Source organism: Lepus europaeus, chromosome X (genome assembly GCF_033115175.1).
Source record: "Lepus europaeus isolate LE1 chromosome X, mLepTim1.pri, whole genome shotgun sequence".
In the NCBI taxonomy this organism is placed as follows: Eukaryota; Metazoa; Chordata; class Mammalia; order Lagomorpha; family Leporidae; genus Lepus; species Lepus europaeus.
This window is the reverse complement of record NC_084850.1, coordinates 15,544,470-15,562,725: the sequence shown is the minus strand read 5'-3', so window position 1 is coordinate 15,562,725 and position 18,256 is coordinate 15,544,470. Positions and strand designations below refer to the sequence as shown.

At 37.2% G+C, this 18,256-nt stretch overlaps 2 protein-coding genes across 4 annotated transcripts in view; both read right to left on the bottom strand.

The window, feature by feature from the left end:
• Nucleotides 1-4,119, bottom strand: part of MCF2 (MCF.2 cell line derived transforming sequence) — a 179,639-nt gene extending 175,520 nt beyond the window's left edge. Inside the window, exon 1 of the mRNA XM_062182994.1 lies at nucleotides 4,051-4,119. Within this exon, the coding sequence (XP_062038978.1) occupies nucleotides 4,051-4,119 (69 nt within the window). The remainder of the gene's footprint in view (nucleotides 1-4,050) is intronic.
• A 6,122-nt stretch (nucleotides 4,120-10,241) lies between these two features.
• Nucleotides 10,242-18,256, bottom strand: part of ATP11C (ATPase phospholipid transporting 11C) — a 224,656-nt gene continuing 216,641 nt past the window's right edge. For 2 of the 3 annotated variants that reach the window (XM_062184316.1, XM_062184315.1), the window contains one exon: nucleotides 10,242-12,911. Coding sequence is in view for 2 of the 3 variants with exons in the window: in XM_062184315.1 (XP_062040299.1) it covers nucleotides 12,849-12,911 (63 nt within the window). In the remaining variant the exon portion in view is untranslated. Of the gene's footprint in view, nucleotides 12,912-15,473; nucleotides 15,579-18,256 lie in introns of all 3 variants that reach the window. The other variant, XM_062184317.1, reaches the window with a different exon arrangement.

Genomic DNA, 18,256 nt, shown 5'->3' with positions numbered 1-18,256 from the left:
TTAAGATTTGTAATTATCATCGTAGAGATCTTTGACGTCCTTGGTTAAGTTTATTCCAAGGTATTTGATTGTTTTTGTAGCTATTTTGAATGGGATTGATCTTTCTCAGCCGTGGCCTTCCCTGTGTATACAAAGGCTGTAGATTTTTGTGCATTGATTTTATATCCTGCTACGTTGCCAAACTCTTCTATGAGTTCCAATAGTCTCTTAGTAGAGTTCTTTGGATTCCCTAAATAATCATATCATCTGCAAAGAGGGATAGTTTGAGTTCTTCCTTCCCAATTTGTATCCCTTTAATTTGTTTTTCTTGCCTAATGGCTCTGGCTAAAAATTCCAGAACTATATTGAAGAGCAGTGGTGAGAGTGGGCATCCCTGTCTGGTACCAGATCTCAGTGGAAATGCTTCCAACTTTTCCCCATTCAATATGATACTGGCTGTGGGTTTTTCATAAATTGCCTTGATCGTGTTCAGGAATGTTCCTTCTATACCCAATTTGCTTAGAGTTTTCATCATGAAAGGGTGTTGTATTTTATCAAATGCTTTCTCTGCATCTATTGAGATAATCATATGCTTTTTCTTCTGCAGTTTGTTAATGTGGTGTATCACATTGGTTGATTTGCGAACGTTGAACCATCCCTGCATACCAGGGATAAATCCCACTTGGTCTGGGTGGATGATCTTTCTGATGTGTTGTTGCATTCTATTGGCCAGAATTTTATTGAGGATTTTTGCGTCTGTGTTCATCAGGGAAATTGGTCTGTAATTCTCTTTCAATGCTGCATCTTTTTCAGGTTTAGGGATTAAGGTGATGCTGGCTTCATAGAAAGAATTTGGGAGGATTCCCTGTTTGTGAATTGTTCTGAATACTTTGAGAAGAACTGGAGTTAGTTCTTCTTTAAATGTCTGGTAGAATTCAGCAGTGAATCCATCTGGACCTGGGATTTTTTTTGTTGGGGAGGCTTTTATTACTGATTCCATTTCTGCCTCGGTTATGGGTCTGTTTAGATTTCCTGTGAGTTCATGGTTCAATTTAGGTAGGTTGTCTGTAATCAGGAATCTATCCATTTCTGATAGATTTCCCTGTTTGCTGGCATACAACTCTTTGTAGTAATTTCTGATGACTCTTTTTATTTCTGTTGTTACATTCCCTTTTTCTTCTCTGATTGTATTGATTTGGGTCTTCTCTCTCCTTTTTTAGTTAGTTGGTCCAATGGGGTGTCAATTTTGTTTATTTTTTCAAAAAAAAGCTCTTCATTTTGCTGATTCTTTTGTAATGTTTTTTTGATTCAATTCTGTTGATTTCTTTTCTGATTTTAATTATTTCTCTTCTCCTACTAGTTTTGGGTCTGGTTTGCTGCAGTGTCTCTAGATTCTTGAGATGCATTGAAAGCTCATTTATTTGGTGCCTTTCCAATATCTTGATGTAGGCACCTATTGCTATAAACTTTCCTCTTAACACTGCTTTTGCTGTATCCCATATGTTTTGATATGTTGTGTTGTTATTTTCATTTGCTTCCAGAAAGTTTATTTCTCTTTTGATTTCTTCTATGACCCAGTGTTCATTCAGGAGCATGTTGTTTAAGTCTCCATATGTTTGCATATGTTCTAGGGATTCTTGATTTGTTAATTCCCAGCTTCATTTTATTGTGGTTTGAGAACCTGCATCGTACGATTCTAATTCTTTTTAATTTGCTGAGACTTGCTTTATGGCCTAGTATGTGGTCAATCCTAGAGTAGGTTCCATGTACTGCTGAGAAGAATGTAAATTCTTTAAGTGTAGGATGAGAATTTCTGTAGATATCTTAGATCCATCTGGGCTATAGTGTCAAATAAATCTGCTGTTTTGTTGTTGATCTTCTGTCCGGTTGATCTGTCTATTTCTGAAAGTGGAGTATTGAAGTCCCCCAATACTATTGTATTGGAGTCTAAGTCTCCCTTTAAGGTCCTTAACATATCTTTTAAATAAACGGTCCCCTGTAATTAGGTGCATATACATTTATAATAGTTACATCTTCCTGCTGAATTGATCCCTCAATTATTATATAGTGCCCCTCTTTGTCTCTTTTAACAGCTTTTGTGTTAAAGTTTATTTTGTTTGATACTAAGATGGCTACAGCAGCTCTTTTTTTGTTTCTGTTCATATGGAATATCTTTTTCCAACCTTTCACTTCCAGTCTACATGCATCTTTGTTGGAGAGATGTGTTTCTTGTAAGCAGCAAATAGACTGTTTTTTTTTTAAATCAAATCAGCCAGTCTGTGCCTTTTAACTGGAGAGTTGAGGCCACTTACATTCAATGTGATTATTGATAAGTAGTGACTTTGCTCTGCCATCCCCCCAAAGATATTTCTAATATATACTTTGAACTTAATGTGATCTTTTACTCAGAGATTTTCTTTCTTTACCTTCTTTCACACTGATGACTGTGTTTCTGTGTGTAACATGTAACACATCTTTAAGCATCTTTTGCAGGGCTGGACGAGTGGTGACAAATTCTTTCAATTTCTGTTTGCTATGAAAGGTCTTTATTTCACCTTCATTCACAAATGAGAGCTTTGCAGGATATAATACTCTGGGATGGCAGTTTTTTTCTCTTAGTACTTGGGCTATATCTTGCCATTCCCTCCTAGCCTGTAGGGTTCTGATGAGATGTTTGCTGTGAGTCTAATTGGAGATCCTCTGGGAGTAATTTGACATTTCTCTCTTGCACATTTTAGAATCTTTTCTTTCTGTTTCACTGTGATGAGTTTGATTACAATGTGTTGTGGCAAGAATCTCTTCTGGTCATGTTTATTGGGAGTTCTCTGTGCTTGCTGTACTTGGATGTCTCTTTCTTTCTCCAATCCCAGGAAGTTCTCTGCTAGTATCTCACTAAAAAGGCCTTCTAATCCTTTCTCTCTCTCCATGCCTTCAGGAACTCCTAGAACCCAAATGTTGGTTGTTTTAGTAGTATCCTGTAGATTCCCAACAATATTTTTTAGATTTCTAATTTCCTCTTCTTGTCTGGTTTGACTGTATACTTTCCTGTGCTCTGTCTTCTAAATGCGATATCCTCTCTTCTATCTCACTGATTCTGTTTTTAAGGCTCTCAACTGTGTTTTTCCTTTGTTCTGTTGAGTTCTTCATTTCATTTTGATTTCTCTTCAACATCTCAGTTTCATGTTCTCATTTTCATGTTTCATGTTGTCTTCCTTGTTCTTGTTTCCTCAGTTGTTGCATTTGTTGTTTGGCACATGTAATTGGACTGTTTGCTTTCAGTGACTCTCTAGAGGCTTGTGGTGTGTGTCACCAGAGAGCTCTGTTCAGTTCTTCAGTGTTAAGGGTGTGCCTAAGGTGACACACCCAGGTTTGGCATTGTAAATCTCTTTCTCTCTCTCTCTCTCTCTCTCTCTCTCTCTCTCTCTCTCTTATCAGAATGGAAGTAATTCTGCTCAGCTGAGCTCCTCTCCTTGATGGTGATCAGTGCCTAAGCACTAGCCCCATTGGGTATAATATTCATCTGCTCTGTCCCAAGGACCACACAAAGGATCTGTGCAGTCCTCAGTGTAATCTCAGATTCCCCTGCTATGTTTCTCAACAGAGCTGCCCGGGCTAGATTCCCCTGCAGTGTCTCTCACCAGGTAGCCAGGGCCATCCTAGCTTGTGGCATCTCCCAACAAGTCTATTCAAGTCTCAGCCACATGTTGAGTTCTCCCACACACTCTTTTTTTTTTTTCACAGTCCCAGTTCATAAGCTCCACACATTCACTAGGTCTTAGTATCTTGTTATTACTCCCTACCAGCGTCAGGTTTTTCTGTTTGGCTGATTGCCAGGCACAGCCCTGAGCTGGTGCAACTGTTATTTATGTCCAAAATGGCGCCCACTCTATCAGCTCATAGGCTTTTATAAGGTGATTGGAGAGAGACAATCGTGTCTGTACTGTCTCTTATTTTTTCTCTCCTTTAGTTGGGCTGGTGTACTTTCTCCCATGGGGCTTCAAGCCTCGTTCCTTCTAGGCTCTTCCTGCTGCTTTTCTGCCAGTGGCTCGGGCTACTGAAGTTTCGTCTCACCTCTCTTTCCAGTGCTGGTGTTGAGGAAAAGGCTCTCAGCAGCTGGGCTCCCGAGCCATGGGCTTCCATGTCCTCCACGTAGATCTACTGTGTCCCTCTAATTCTGGAAGAGTTTCCTCTGCAGTTTTTTCCCTAACTCTTCCCTGAGACTACACTATCTCCACTTTTATTAAACTATCTTTTCCTGGACTATCAGTGAGCTCCCTCCCTATTCCACCATCTTGGCTCTGTGTCATCAAGTATTTCTTAAACATGCATGTTCCCTCCTGTAGGCACCACAAATACAGTAGCATCTAAAGCTTATAACATAGTCATCTGTTTTGCAAAGATACATTTTAAAACTTGGCCTAATACCAGACCAAAATGACCTTCCCATTTCAGTTACAGACTGAGTGGCTAGAAAACTAGTCATCTCCAGTCTCCCTGTCAGTCTGGTTTCCTACCACCACTAACTTTACTGCTTGGAGGGCAGGGGAGTGGGGAAAAGAACAAGAGCAGCTGATAGCTCTAAACTATGAAGGGCTGAAGTGGGGCTGAGCCACACATGTGAAGTAACTCCTTATCATCTCAACAGTCAGCTATTTGAGGGAGTGACGAGGAATGGAAGCCTTCCAAATGCTTCATGGAGGGTGGTAGTTTCTCTTTTATGAACATAGGCAAAAGCACAGAGACAGAATTTCTTCCCTCTGCATTGAATATTGTAGCTTTTTATCCAGACCCTGATGACTTATTCTTTAGTTTTGAGTAAGATATTGGGGGTGAATTTCACTTACTAGATACACTACTTCATTTCACTAGAGGAATTTTGTTTAATGCTGGTTGACTTTATTGTAAGTGAGAAGGCAGTATTAAACAAGGGCCATCTACTTCCATTAATCTATGCATCCATAAAAATTATCATCTGCATCGCACTAAATCTATCACAGGATCCCTTTGATTCTTAGACCTATCCGAGCCAACGAATGTGAACTGAAATTGATCACTTGGACTAGTGAGATGGCATTGGTACATGCCACCTTGATGGGATTGTATTGGAATCCCCTGGCACATTTCTAACTCCATCATTTGGGGCAAGTCTGATTGTGCATGTCCCAAATTGTACATCTCCTCCCTCTCTTTTTCCACTCTGAAATTTAACAGGGATCACTTTTCAGTTAAAATTTAAACATCTAAGAATAATTGTGTGTTAATTACAGAGTTCAACCACTAGTACTAGAACAACAACAACGATGAGATCTTTACTAATTATATACTGAATTGATCTTCTGTATATAAAGATAATTGGAAATGAAAAAAAACCCCTGGTGTTAAATTGGAAATGGCATAGAAAATTAATTAATTTTTTAAAAAATATTATGTAGGATCCCTGCCTTTAATGTGCTGTTCACTCTTATTTAATGCTATAACTCCAACAGTATTTTTTTTTCACTTTGTGTTGCTATATGGGGGCAAACTGTTGAAATCGTTACCTAATATATACTAAACTGATCTTTTGTATATAAAGAGAATTGAAAATGAATCATGATGTGATTGGAAGGGGAGAGGGAGTGGGAAAGGGGAGGGTTGTGGGTGGGAGGGAAGTTTTGGGAGGGGGAAGCCATTGTAACCCATAAGCTGTACTTTGGAAATTTATATTCATTAAATAAAAGTTTAATTTAAAAAAATCTATCACAGGAGTGCCTTCAGATTCATTTCTCCACATTTATTTTCTTCATATGGGAAATATGAAGAAAGACATTTTACTTATTTATTTGAGAGGTAAGAGTTACAGACAGTGAGAGGGAGAGACAGAGAAAAAGGTCTTCCGTCCACTGGTTCACTCCCCAAATGGCCTCAATGGCCAGAGCTGTGCCGATCTAAAGCCAGGATCCAGGAGGTTCTTCCGGTCTCCCACAGGGATGCAGGGGCCCAAGGAATTGGGCCATCTTCTACTGCTTTCCCAGGCCATAGCAGAGAGCTGGATGGGAAGAGGAGCAGCCAAGACTAGAACCGGCACCCATATGGGATGCCGGCACTTACAGGCGGAGGATTAACTTACTGTGCCACAGCACCGGCCCCAAGAAAGACATTTTTAAAATGAACTGTAATCCAGGTCCTTAAAGTTTAATTTTTAGTTTATATACATTTGACTATAATAATAAATCTGAATTTGATTCTTTAAAATCCTTTGTACCAATCCTGGGCCTGTCTACTCTCAGATGCATTCATTGTGCTTCCCTGCTCTGCTCTTAAAAAAAAATTGTTTGAAAGGTGGAGTTACAGAGGCAGAGAGAGAAAGTCATGCATGCACTGCATCCACTGGTTCACTCCCCAAATGGCCACAATGGCTGGAGCTGGACCTATCCAAAGCCAGGAGCCAAGAGCCAGGAGCCAGGAGCCAGGAGCCAGGAGCCAAGAGGTTCTTCCAAGTCTCCACGTGGGTCCAGGGTTCTGAGCACTTGAGCCATCTTCCACTGCTTTCCTAGGCCATAGAAAAGAGCTGGATTGGAAGTGGAGCAGCTGGGTCTCGAACCGGTGCACATATGGGATGCTGGCACGCAAGTGGCAACTTTCCCTGCTATGCCAAAGGGCCGACCCCTCTGCTCTGTAGTATTTGTCACTTGAGTCACTTGAGAAATACTACATCAGCTGGCTTCCAACTGGGGCCAGCCAGTAGAAGAGAGACTGGAGAGGCTTAGAGGCAGGAAAAAAAAATCAGGGTATTTCTACTTCATATTCAACAGTTGCTGAGACACTGCTCTGGCCCCAGCTGCTCTGTTCAGTTCCACCATCCTCACTTTTTTTTTCTTGACAGGCAGAGTTAGTGAGAGACAAAAAGGTGTTCCTTCCGTTGGTTCGCCCTCCAAATGGTCGCTACAGCCGGTGTGCTGCACTGATCCGAAGCCAGGAGCCAGGTGCTTCCTCCTGGTCTCCCATGCGGGTGCAGGGCCCAAGCACTTGGGCCATCCTCCACTGCCTTCCCGGGTCACAGCAGAGAGCTGGACTGGAAAAGGAGCAACCAGGACAGAACCGGCGCCCCGACTGGGACTAGAACCTGGAGTACTGGCGCCACAGGCGGAGGATTAGCCTAGTGAGCCACGGCGCCAGCCCATCATTCTCACTTTTGCCAAGTGATCAGATCATAGGCTCCAGAATCCATCCCTTCCTTTATTCCCAGAGCCTTCAGGTGGTTCTGCACTCCTCATCTTTTTAATCTCTGGGGTATTTCCGAGTCCCCAATTTGCTTTTCAGTGGCATCATCTGAATGATCAATTCACTGTATTAGGTTCCCTCCATTTAAAAAACATGAAATGGTCTGTTTTCTCGTTTGGACCTTGACTGATGATCTTGCCTTGAGACCCGTCATCATTTACATCTTTCTCAGATTGTGAAAATGAACCCCTTCATGTGACTTGACAGTATGTGATTCAATTACCAATTTAGAGAAACTAGCTGTTGCTCTTATACTGTGTTCCACAGAAAACTCATGTCCCATGATTTAGTAGATGGTCTGTGCAGTATTAGATGATCCAATGTTCTGAATATATTGGATTAAACAAAAATGGGGTCTTTCATGGACTTTAAAGAAGTCAATGGACTTCTTTAGAGCTCCTGGAGATTTTAATGTTCTACTGTGTATTGTAACTTATCAAATATGGTAACATTATACACAATTGTATTTAACCAGGTAATCTACTTTTTCAAGGAACATCTAACATTTCCCAGGTCTCTGTTTCATACAACTCAGTTTTGGAAATGCTGATTAACAACTATCTAAGCCAAACTTCTAAAAAAGCTAAGTCTTTTTAAAAAACTTATTGATTTGAAAAGCAGAGGGGGGGGGGGAGACAGATCTTCCATTCATTGGTTCACTCCCCAAATGGATGCAATAGTCAGGCCTGGGTCAGGCCAAAACCAAGAGCCAGGAACTCCATCTGGGTCTCCCATATGGGTAGCAGGGGCCCAAGCATTTCGGTCATCATTCACTTCCTTCCCAGGTACAATAGCAGGGAGCTGGATGAAAAGCAGAATAGCCAGGACTTGATTTGGCACTCTGATGTCAGATGCTGGCGTTGCAAGCAGTGGCTTAACCTGCTGTAAAACAATGCAAGACCTATAAAATCAAGCTTTTCACAGGAGTAGAGTAGAATCATTTGAGATGGAAAGCACTGGCAATATCCCCTATGCACTGACTTTAAGTCAACAACATAGTTTAGATTCCAGGGATAGGTAGCTAATTGGTGCCTTGTTAGTAAAATTAAGGAAGTATGTATTCTAACTCAAAGTGTGCATGAAACAGGGCTAGGATGCTAACCCTCGTCTTGGAAACACCTGAATAAGTCCAACACCTTCATGTTAAAGGGATGAAAAGGAAGACCTGTTCCTAGGACATTCTGAGGCCACTCACTGTTTACTGAATGGCTTACATGAAAATTACTGCAGTAAGGTTTCCTTTTTATTTGCACTTATTTACTTGAAACAGAGAGACAGAGATCTTCTATCAGCTGGTTCACTCCTCAAATGTTCACAAAAGCTGAGGCTAGTCCAGGGTGAAGTCAGGAGCCAGGAACTCAGTCCTGGTCTCAGAAGTGGGTGACACATACCCAATCACTTGAGTCATTACTGTTTCCTTCCTGGGTACACAATAGTATGAAGTTGGATTCAAAAGCTGAGCTGGGACTCGAACCTAGGAACTCCAATATGGGATGCAGGTGTCCCAGGCCAAACTGTTGCACCAGACACCTACATCAGGTTTACTTTTTAATCGTTTGAGAATCCAGGAGGAAATGTTTTTTGGGTCCCAAACTACAAAGTGTAATGTAGTAGGAAACATACAAGTCATATCTAAGTTCAGTCCTGAGGGGCCAGAACAAGATGATTAAGTTATCCAAACCTCAGTGTTAAGAATCTGGAGCTAAGATCACTGTATAAGGCCGTTATGAAGATTTAATGAGGTATATAAAAGCATTCTGTAAAATGCTATGCAGATACTAGCTAATAAATTATATTGTAGTCTTTTATATTCAGATTAATTCAGTGCTCTCTATTGATATTTTATGCTTTACTGTTTTAACTTACAATTGTGAAATAATTTAAGACTTACATTGCAAAAATCCAAAATTCCAATATATCCTCTATTCAGATTCCCCAAAATATGCCATATGTAATCACGGTCTAATTTTAAATATTAAAAAGCTAACATTGATATATTATCTATACAGTGTTATACAACTACATACTGTAGCCAAACTTTCTAATTATCCACTAATGTTCACTTTGTCACCCACTATCCAATTGAAGATCACAGGCTGCACTTAGTTGTCATATCATCTTGGTTTCCTTCAACTGGGGCAGTTCCTCAGTCTTGGTTTTACACGATCTTTACAAAATTTTGGAGACTGTCAGTCACTTATTGTGAATATCCTTCAATTTAGGTACATCTGATGTTTACTCTATGTACTAACACAATACAGTCTTTTTAAAAACTCCCACAGGTAGACCACTTATGGCACAGTCATGGTGGCTAAAAATCAACCTGTCACAGTTGCTGCTACTAGAGATCACTGGATACATGTACAGGATCCAGAATTCAAGTTGTGATGAACAGTGAGTAAGGAAACTGTTGGTATGATTCTAGGATTTGATGAATTTGTCATTATGATACTGGAAGATGTCACTGAATTTGAAATCACACCCAAATGAGGAAGGGTTGCTAAACAGATTTTTGCTAAGTGGAAATAATATAACAACGTTGGTACCCAGAGAAGGGCCTGAAGCATGAGTGGATTTTCTTAACTTATGCTAGATTCTGTTTTGTCTTTTAATGGCAACAACATTTTCAAAATTTTTTTAATATTTAGATTCTATTAAGCTAAGTCTCCCATTAAAGGGAAATGCTTTGAAGATGTGTGCCAATTTTTGTTAAGTTAATTGTGATTATTTTGGAAAAAGAAAAGGGTTTGCTTTTTGAAGACTTTAAAAAAAGGACATTTTAGTTTAAAAAAATTTCCCACAAATAGCAAATATTGTAGCCTTCCTTCCCAAATTAGTGACTGCCATAAAATGCTAGTTTAACTTCTGTAGAAATGGTCAACCATTTGTGAATTGGAAAAGCACAAAGGAAATTAGAAGCTTATTTACCATGACCAAATTATTTCTGTATTATAATTGTGATGTCAAGCTGGGACCTTTGCAAAAAAGAGGCTAAAATATCCATCATATCATACCAAAGTTTATTGATTACATCAAACAAAAATTTCTGTAATGAAAAAGGCAAGTTGCATTCATAAAAGATGGCATTCACATTCATTTTAGAAAGCAAAAACATAGATGTAAAAAATTGTGTAAGTGGAAAATGTAATATTGCAGGTCCATTTTGCAAGCTGAAAAATGACTGTTAATATTTGCATAAAATCTGCACATTTATACACTGTATGTTATTAAAAAATTCCATCACTAAATTATTAGGGATTTTGCAAATTTAGGGTTACATTTATATTGTTGCTGGTGTATATATTATAGATAAGAAATGAATATTTTCATTTTAATAGGTAACATCATCAAACAATGGACAACAGTTGTGAAAATTACAAGGACATTTTGATAGCTCAAAATTACTCAAATTATGGGTATTTGATCCTACTCTAACATTTTTCTCCTTTGTCACAAAATAGCGTGGTTGGATTGTAGTGTTAGGAATACTGGACAGCTTATATCAAGTTAGTCCACATACTAATTCCATGCTGGCCATTTTTTAGCTCATTAATAAAATATCTTTCAAAAACAAAAGCCAGGTCCCCTTCAAGAATCTAGGCCATGATATTATACATCATGGCCTTATTTTATTTGAGCTGAGTGTACAGTATCACATAGAGGTGAGACATGACTTGAAATTCCCCTTACTCCTCTCATCCAACTTTATTCCTGGCTGCAAGGAATTTTATACGCAACCAGTTATATTTCTACTACCCTGGATACTCTGAATATGTCAACTTTCCAATGGTTCTGCATTAAATAAACTTTTACTGTGGCTCTCTTGTCTGTATTCACAGTCCCTATGGTTCTTAAGTAAAACAATAATAACAATACAGGAACAACACCTTTAAGAACAAGAACGAGAACAAGAACCAAACTCACAAGCTTTCCTGGGTTAGACTTTTTTAGCTCTTTGGAATAGGCAAAGAATATAAAGACTGTTTTCCGTAGATCACCTTAAATACAGGTTACCAGAACACAGCATACTTAAGTAAGCTGTGAATGATATCATAACAAAATACTCAAAAAAATAACACTGATGGATGAGAACAAATGAAATAATGAAGGGAGAATAATGATGGAATGGTTTCTGATAACTGAAATTATGTACTTTCTATAATATAAGAAAAATTACACCTAAACATTAACACAAAACATATACAGAACAATCAAATGTGCCATATGGACTATATAAATATATTGGTACAGACTGAATCCAATACTTTTCCAAAACCAAATATAATATAAATACTGGTAACAGTATAGGCGTACCAGAAAGACAAACAAAAAAATGGAAAATGATATGAATATGTTTTAAAGACTTTTAAAATGTAGCAGTCAAATATGATCATTTGTATCCAAAAAAGTGTGTGTTTAATTTTAACATTGAAAAGACATTTCACATTTATTTTTATATTTTAAGTGAACTCGTTAGGAGGCTAAAATCTCCTTTTAGTCCAGCAGGTTGAGGACTATACCAAGGTCAATCTCATGGTTTATAGTTAGACCAGGACCCTGGTCAAGTTAGCTACTAGAAACAACATTCATATTCACAGAGTCATGGCTCCTATACAGGCTGAACCACTGTCATGGGATGGATCTCTACCCTTCCCAAATTGACCAAAAAAAGTGCTTTATATATGCATCAATGCAACCTCTTTAAAATAAAAACTGTTAATAGTTTAAATCAGCTATATTTCTTTCTTCTCCATATAAAATTATAAAAGGCTAATGTTCAGAATGACCTTTATTTTTGCATAACTATGGTTTTGCCCACCTTACTTCAGATTCCTGTAAAACTGACATTGGAAAAATCTGCTTATATCTTATTTTCAGGGGCTATTAAGTAATTGAAATGTCGTATGCTTTATTTTCAAGTCTAGAGGCCTTACATCCATAAGTGGAGTTTAATTCAGAGGGAAAAAACAAAATAAACCATTTTTTCTGTTCCCACAATAATATCCAGAGTTAACACTTTCACAAACGTGTTCAAGGTATTTTTTGGCAAGCATGTTATGCCAAGATACAATTAGCATGTGGGTTAACAGAAAAGATGAACTAACTATTCTATCTGATGCATCAATACCATTTAGTTCTTTATTTTCAAGTATTCCTTTGTATGTTTGAAAAAACAATAATTTAAGATGATCATTCAGCAGGAACAAGAAATGTGATCCAAACAGACTATGTTTTCTGCCAGGCAAAAAAAGTAATACTGTATTAGCAAAATCTATTCATTCCCGTTACATGACTTCTACTTTATACTATTGTACTTAAATCCATTCACAAAGTCAATGGGTTAAAAGAGCACCCATTTGGTAGTTATATTATTCTATCTAAAGGCAGAAATCTAAGTAGTCTTGCTTTCAACTTTCATGTAATTCTTAACTTATAGCTCTGGTCATAAGGGATACTTACAATAACGGTAAATGCTTAAGAGAGTCATTTGGTATTTTAATGGATATTTAATCTTAACCCTAGACATAAGAGAGTGGTTTAGTTTGTTGCATATGGAGTATCCTGAGATGATAACTTTTTGTAGTTGTTTCTTCACGCTTTCTCTTTTAGCTGTAACCACTGTCAATATGCTTGTAGGACAATAACATAGGCAGCTCAAGATTCGGATTCTGAAAAATTTAAAATATACAGAGTTAAAAGGTTTATTTTAATAAATGTGTGAAACCATCTGTTTAACATGTTTAAAAATAAATCAAGTAGTAAATTTTGTTGAGAGTAAAGCAACTGTCTTAACAAAATGCCAAGTTTTATTCACATGCAAGGGGGATAAAAAGTGACACAATAACCAGATTTTAATTCTTTCCTCATTTGTCAGCTGAATAGATTCAGGCTTGCTTTTTTGCTTTTGGACTACTCCAGGGTTCTCCTAATACTTTTTACCACTGAGATTATCTACCACCACAGAGATTTTTAGTCCTCTATAATCCCTTTGAAGCTCCATGAGAACAGGGATGTTTTATTCATCTTTCTATCTAGAGCACCTAGTACTGTGTCTAGATCAGCAGCAGATGTTCAGGAAATGTTGAATGAAAATGAATGGGTTACTTTTTTGGGGTGTGCATTAATTCTGACAGAGAGTCTGATGATATATTCAATTTTGGAAGATTATTTTGAAAATATTCTTCTTTTATTAAAAGAAGCACTTTTTTTCCTGTACTCCTGTACTATTTAAGTTGTTTTTCTTTTTGATAAATCAATTGACTCTTGTTTTTCTTTTGAATCATCTTTTGGAGGAAGAACCGTAGAAATTTCCCTAAAAATTTTTGCAGATTCTTGTCTGTCCTCTCAACATCTCAAATATTATGATCAGGATAGGATATGAAAGACAAATCATCAAATGATTTAGATATGTTGAGAAATGGAAGTTATATATCAAGTGAGGGAGTCTAACTCTGACTCTCCACTCTCAAACTCAACTTTTTGAACCTGAACAGTGGAAGGCCTTAAAGACTGCTATTTTCTTCCCATTCTCAAATACCTTCATTGTCAAGGTTGGACCATAAGCCCATTAAAATACGTTCTATTTCTATTTATGTGCCAAATTCTCAACAACCACTATCTAGGTCTTTAGATAGCTCTGCAGGGTCATGATGACCTGAGACAAAATAAATTTGCCAGTCACACACAATGCATGGAAGGATTCAGGTGGGCCCTATAGCAACCAAGGAACAATCTCAGTGGCTAAACTAACTCCTGGAAGAAGTAACTACACTAAAAATAAAGTAATTGATTTAAAAAATCTTCCTTAGTTCCATGTCAGACATTGTAAGAGTTAAGGTCCTGGAGAGGCCAAAAGCATTAGCAGTCTGTTACACAGTACCGACTCCCAAACTACAGACCAAGCTAAAGAAAGCAATCCAGGGGGATACAAAATTAACCAAAAACAGCTAAAATGCAACACATAGCTTAGGACAGGCAATCTGTGATAAAAGGGTCAAAAACTTTGAAGGTTACTGTGAAGTAGATGGATATTACCAATGGAAAATATAGTCAGGTAAGTTGTTCAAAAGCAGTTGAAAAGAACCCAACTGCATCAAAAAGAGTCTGCTTCCAAAATAACACTGAAGTTGCAGGCATGAGGAGCCACGGGAGATAGAACTAAAGGACTCAATCCATTAGTTTAATTTTAATTCCTTGCTGGAAGGAGAGTGAATTGATAGCTGATGATAAAATGGGCCTATAAGGTAGAGTCAAATTGTTAGCTTCAAAGTGAACTGACCCAAAATTTTATTAATGATGATGGTTAATTTATGTGTTCATGAAAGACAGCCCTTCCAAAAGCTACAGAGAGTGGTTTTCAAGCTGACAATCTTGTAATCCTTGTTCATGGATTACTCTGAATTCTCATGGATGGATAAATGATCTTTAGAGGTCTGGGGTGTCAAAGGCTACTGTAGTGGAAAATACAGAATGCACAGAAAAGGGTCATTCTGAGTCCAAGCATTCATCTTATGGCATATCAATTCGGTCCAAATATTTTTGGGGTAAATGAAACAGTACATTGTAAGATAAATGTACGCAAATTGGGATTATAAAGCTTTTTAAAAAATCATTAGGCATGCATCCCCCTGAATGGCTAGGAAAGATTTTACCTCTGAAGTTGAGCCATTTAGCTTGAATAAAACTTGACATTAAAAAGTTATGATTAGACTGGTTTATTAATATGTATTTGGGGACCACACATTTACAAGGACATTAAGTGTATACCTGCAAACACACAGACACAGCACATGAAGGTACAGACACATTTAATTACTTTCACAAAATTCCCAGAAGAACATGCAACGCTAAACTGACTTGATATTATACAGATGCAATTTTGGAATATTTATTTTCAATTTTCCAAAGGATCTTTATAAATTAAGGTTATACTTCCTGATCAGTATCAATAAGTATTTTCACATGATGGCACTACCATGACAACTTGCCCCTTACAGATTTAAATTATCATTCAACTCTGAAAAATATCTAAACTTTTATTTGGGGGCTTAGCAAATTTTAAAGGTATATTTCCCCATATTCCAAGTAATGCATCTTTATATTTTTGCAAGAATAGTATAAAGTTCACCACACCAACAGCAGAGAAAATTTAGAGAGTGATATTTTCATTTTCTTTATAATGCTGTTAATCTGTTTCCTTAAAGCCAGCCCACTTGTTTAACACTAGGTACCTGTTACAATATATTAGATTCGTCTGAGAATGTTCGTAAAAGAAGAGGTCTGACTGAAGGTCTGGCGGATAATGAGTCAGATGCCCTTCTACAGCTCAGATTTCTCTGTAATAGTGAGGCAAAGATACTTAAAGCGTTTGAAGACTGGTTAACCTACCTGGTGATAAAAAATGTAGAAGAAAAATCATTTCCTATAGACTTCTCTTCTGGCCAAAAGTACAAGCGGTTACACTACATAGCAAATGCATAACATTCAAATGAATACATTTAAAGGCCTAAGAAAGTCTGCAATTCCAATTGTTTTCACAGAAGTAAACTAACAGTAGTAGCAAACTTGAGTTTTTGAAATGGCACTGGTAGGTTATATGGTAAAATGAGTCAGTATGGTTTGATTAGTGAACCTTACCATCCTTTTGGTGAACACCTCTGAGAGTTGTGCTGGTGCTGCGAGTGTATCAAATAAAGGTAAATATGTGTAAAACATTCCTGACCTGGAAAACAGACTAGTTCTAACATGCCATGGCTACTACTGCATACCTTGAATCAATGAGACCACAGACTTATAGTTCAAGCTTTTGAAGATTACTTCCTCTCCAGTATGACAATTTGGAAGGTGAACAAATGATTCAAATAAAATGACAAAATACTTTAAGAATTAATAAAAGATATAAAGATGAGTGATGAGAAGTATTTTTCATAAAGAATCAGAAAATGGTGTCAGGCAAATGAGAATGCAAGCATGTTGGTACATTAAGAAAGGAAATCACCTTATTCACTCCAAGAGAAACTGTGATTGCTGGAAGTTTGAGAAAGCATGAAGATAGTAGATGTTCCTGAGGAAGGGAGGCGTTTCGTTACCTTGTTCACAATTGCACAAAAGGTGGAAAATTGCAGTTGAAAAGAGAGAAATGCAGAAACCAAAAAAGAGAGTAAATATTCTCTCAAATCTAAGACATTTAAAAAGAAACCTTGAGAATTTGCAGTAGAAACGACATGTTAGTTTTGAAGACATTACTTCCTAGAGTTCAGAATAGTCTATCATATGTGCCAACTACTATTTCTCTGTAAAAATTTAAAATGATTTTGAAAATGGGAATGTAAATACTTTTTAATAAAATATTTTAATAACAATTTTAAAATATGCTTCTTATTAAAGTAAGGATTATCTCTAACCATCAATTCACTAATCTACAGTTCTTCAAAACTCACTGGTCATAGAGCTATGTCGAGGGTCCATTAATAATCATCAGTCTATCTAATTGCACAGATACACTATAAAGGGATCGACTGCTCTTTGGCAGTTGCAGGTAAAAAGTCTAATCAAAACTAACATAATGGGGAAACATTTGGAGACACCACAGTCTCATTTGTCTCTGGACCAATGCTTACCTTCCTTTGTTCTAACAGAATCTGATTAGTTTTCCTCTTCCCTACAAAGACCTCTATCGAAAGGTAGGCAAATTTTTTTCTTTAAAATATCCATAAGACATCAAAATTGATAAAGTTTAACTAGAACATCTAAGAGGCTATATCCCACTCCCCACCCCCTGCCCTTATTCTGTGCCTGAAATTATAAGTTTACAGATTTGGTTTTGGCATTGTCCAATCAAAACAGAAGTTGAATTGTCAATTTTGGAGATAAGTTGAACAACTCTGCTAATCAAAATTACCCATATTATATACTCAGTGCCTAATAAAATTATGCTTAGAGAAAGAAACCAACTAAAAACATATATGTATCCAAAAGAGGGTAATAAACAACTTTTAAAGATAAATATTTCAATTTATTCATATATTTTGATATAACTATATTTTCTTATTCATATCAGACCTTAAATGAAGAAAACTGGTGACATATTGGTAACATGCAAATTACCAAGTTGATAAAAGCTAGAGAAACAAATACTTAGCTTCTGAGAAAAAATTTTAATTGCTGTTATCTCTATTTTGTGGCAATAAGGTTAACATGACATCAAGTCCCCCACCCATATGTTTAATGTATAAGTCACCTTCCTTCTCAGCATAGTAGGCAGTGTGTCAGTTTCAAAATGTACAAGTCTATCTATGTAAGACTGCAACTTGTAAGCAAATTTTGGTGTGATAAAAAACTTCTACCTAACCATCAGAGATAAAAGTGTTTACATAAAGCAGAAATCTTCAGGGTTAATAGATTAGGTGTTAAAACTACTTTATAAAGGAAAACAAAGGGAAAATGAAAGTACAGAAAGCAGTAGAATGCACAAAAAGAGTATATAAAGCAATAAAAATTGACAGAATTAGCTATTGGTGGGAGACTGGTGAAGAGGATTGGAGATAATGAGCTAAAACAGTATGAAACTTTTACATTTTTTGCAGTCATCCAGATAGTTTTGACATCAGCTCAGTTAGTAGTATGTTAAAGAGGCCAATGGATAAAGGCCCATCCCAATGGCCACGACATTAGGATTTGACTTTACTTTTGTCTAATCCAATTCACAGGGCAATTGCCCTCTCAACTCATGGTTGTATATGACACTGTTAAGTACCACAATGGTAATTATTATTACCATTATTATTACAATGTTAAATTGTATCCTTCAAAATTTCCAAAGTGTTTCCCCTGAGAATTTTTCTCTGACAGCTGACAGTCTTACTTTCCTTGTCTTCCCTTCTGAAAGATCTCTCAAAACAATGGGATATTTCTTCCTATTTCTGCAGACATCTCAGGCTAGGCATGGCCAATTTACTGGGTCCATTCTCATTAGTCTTCCCATGACTAGCAGACAAAGGTAAGGCACCCTTTC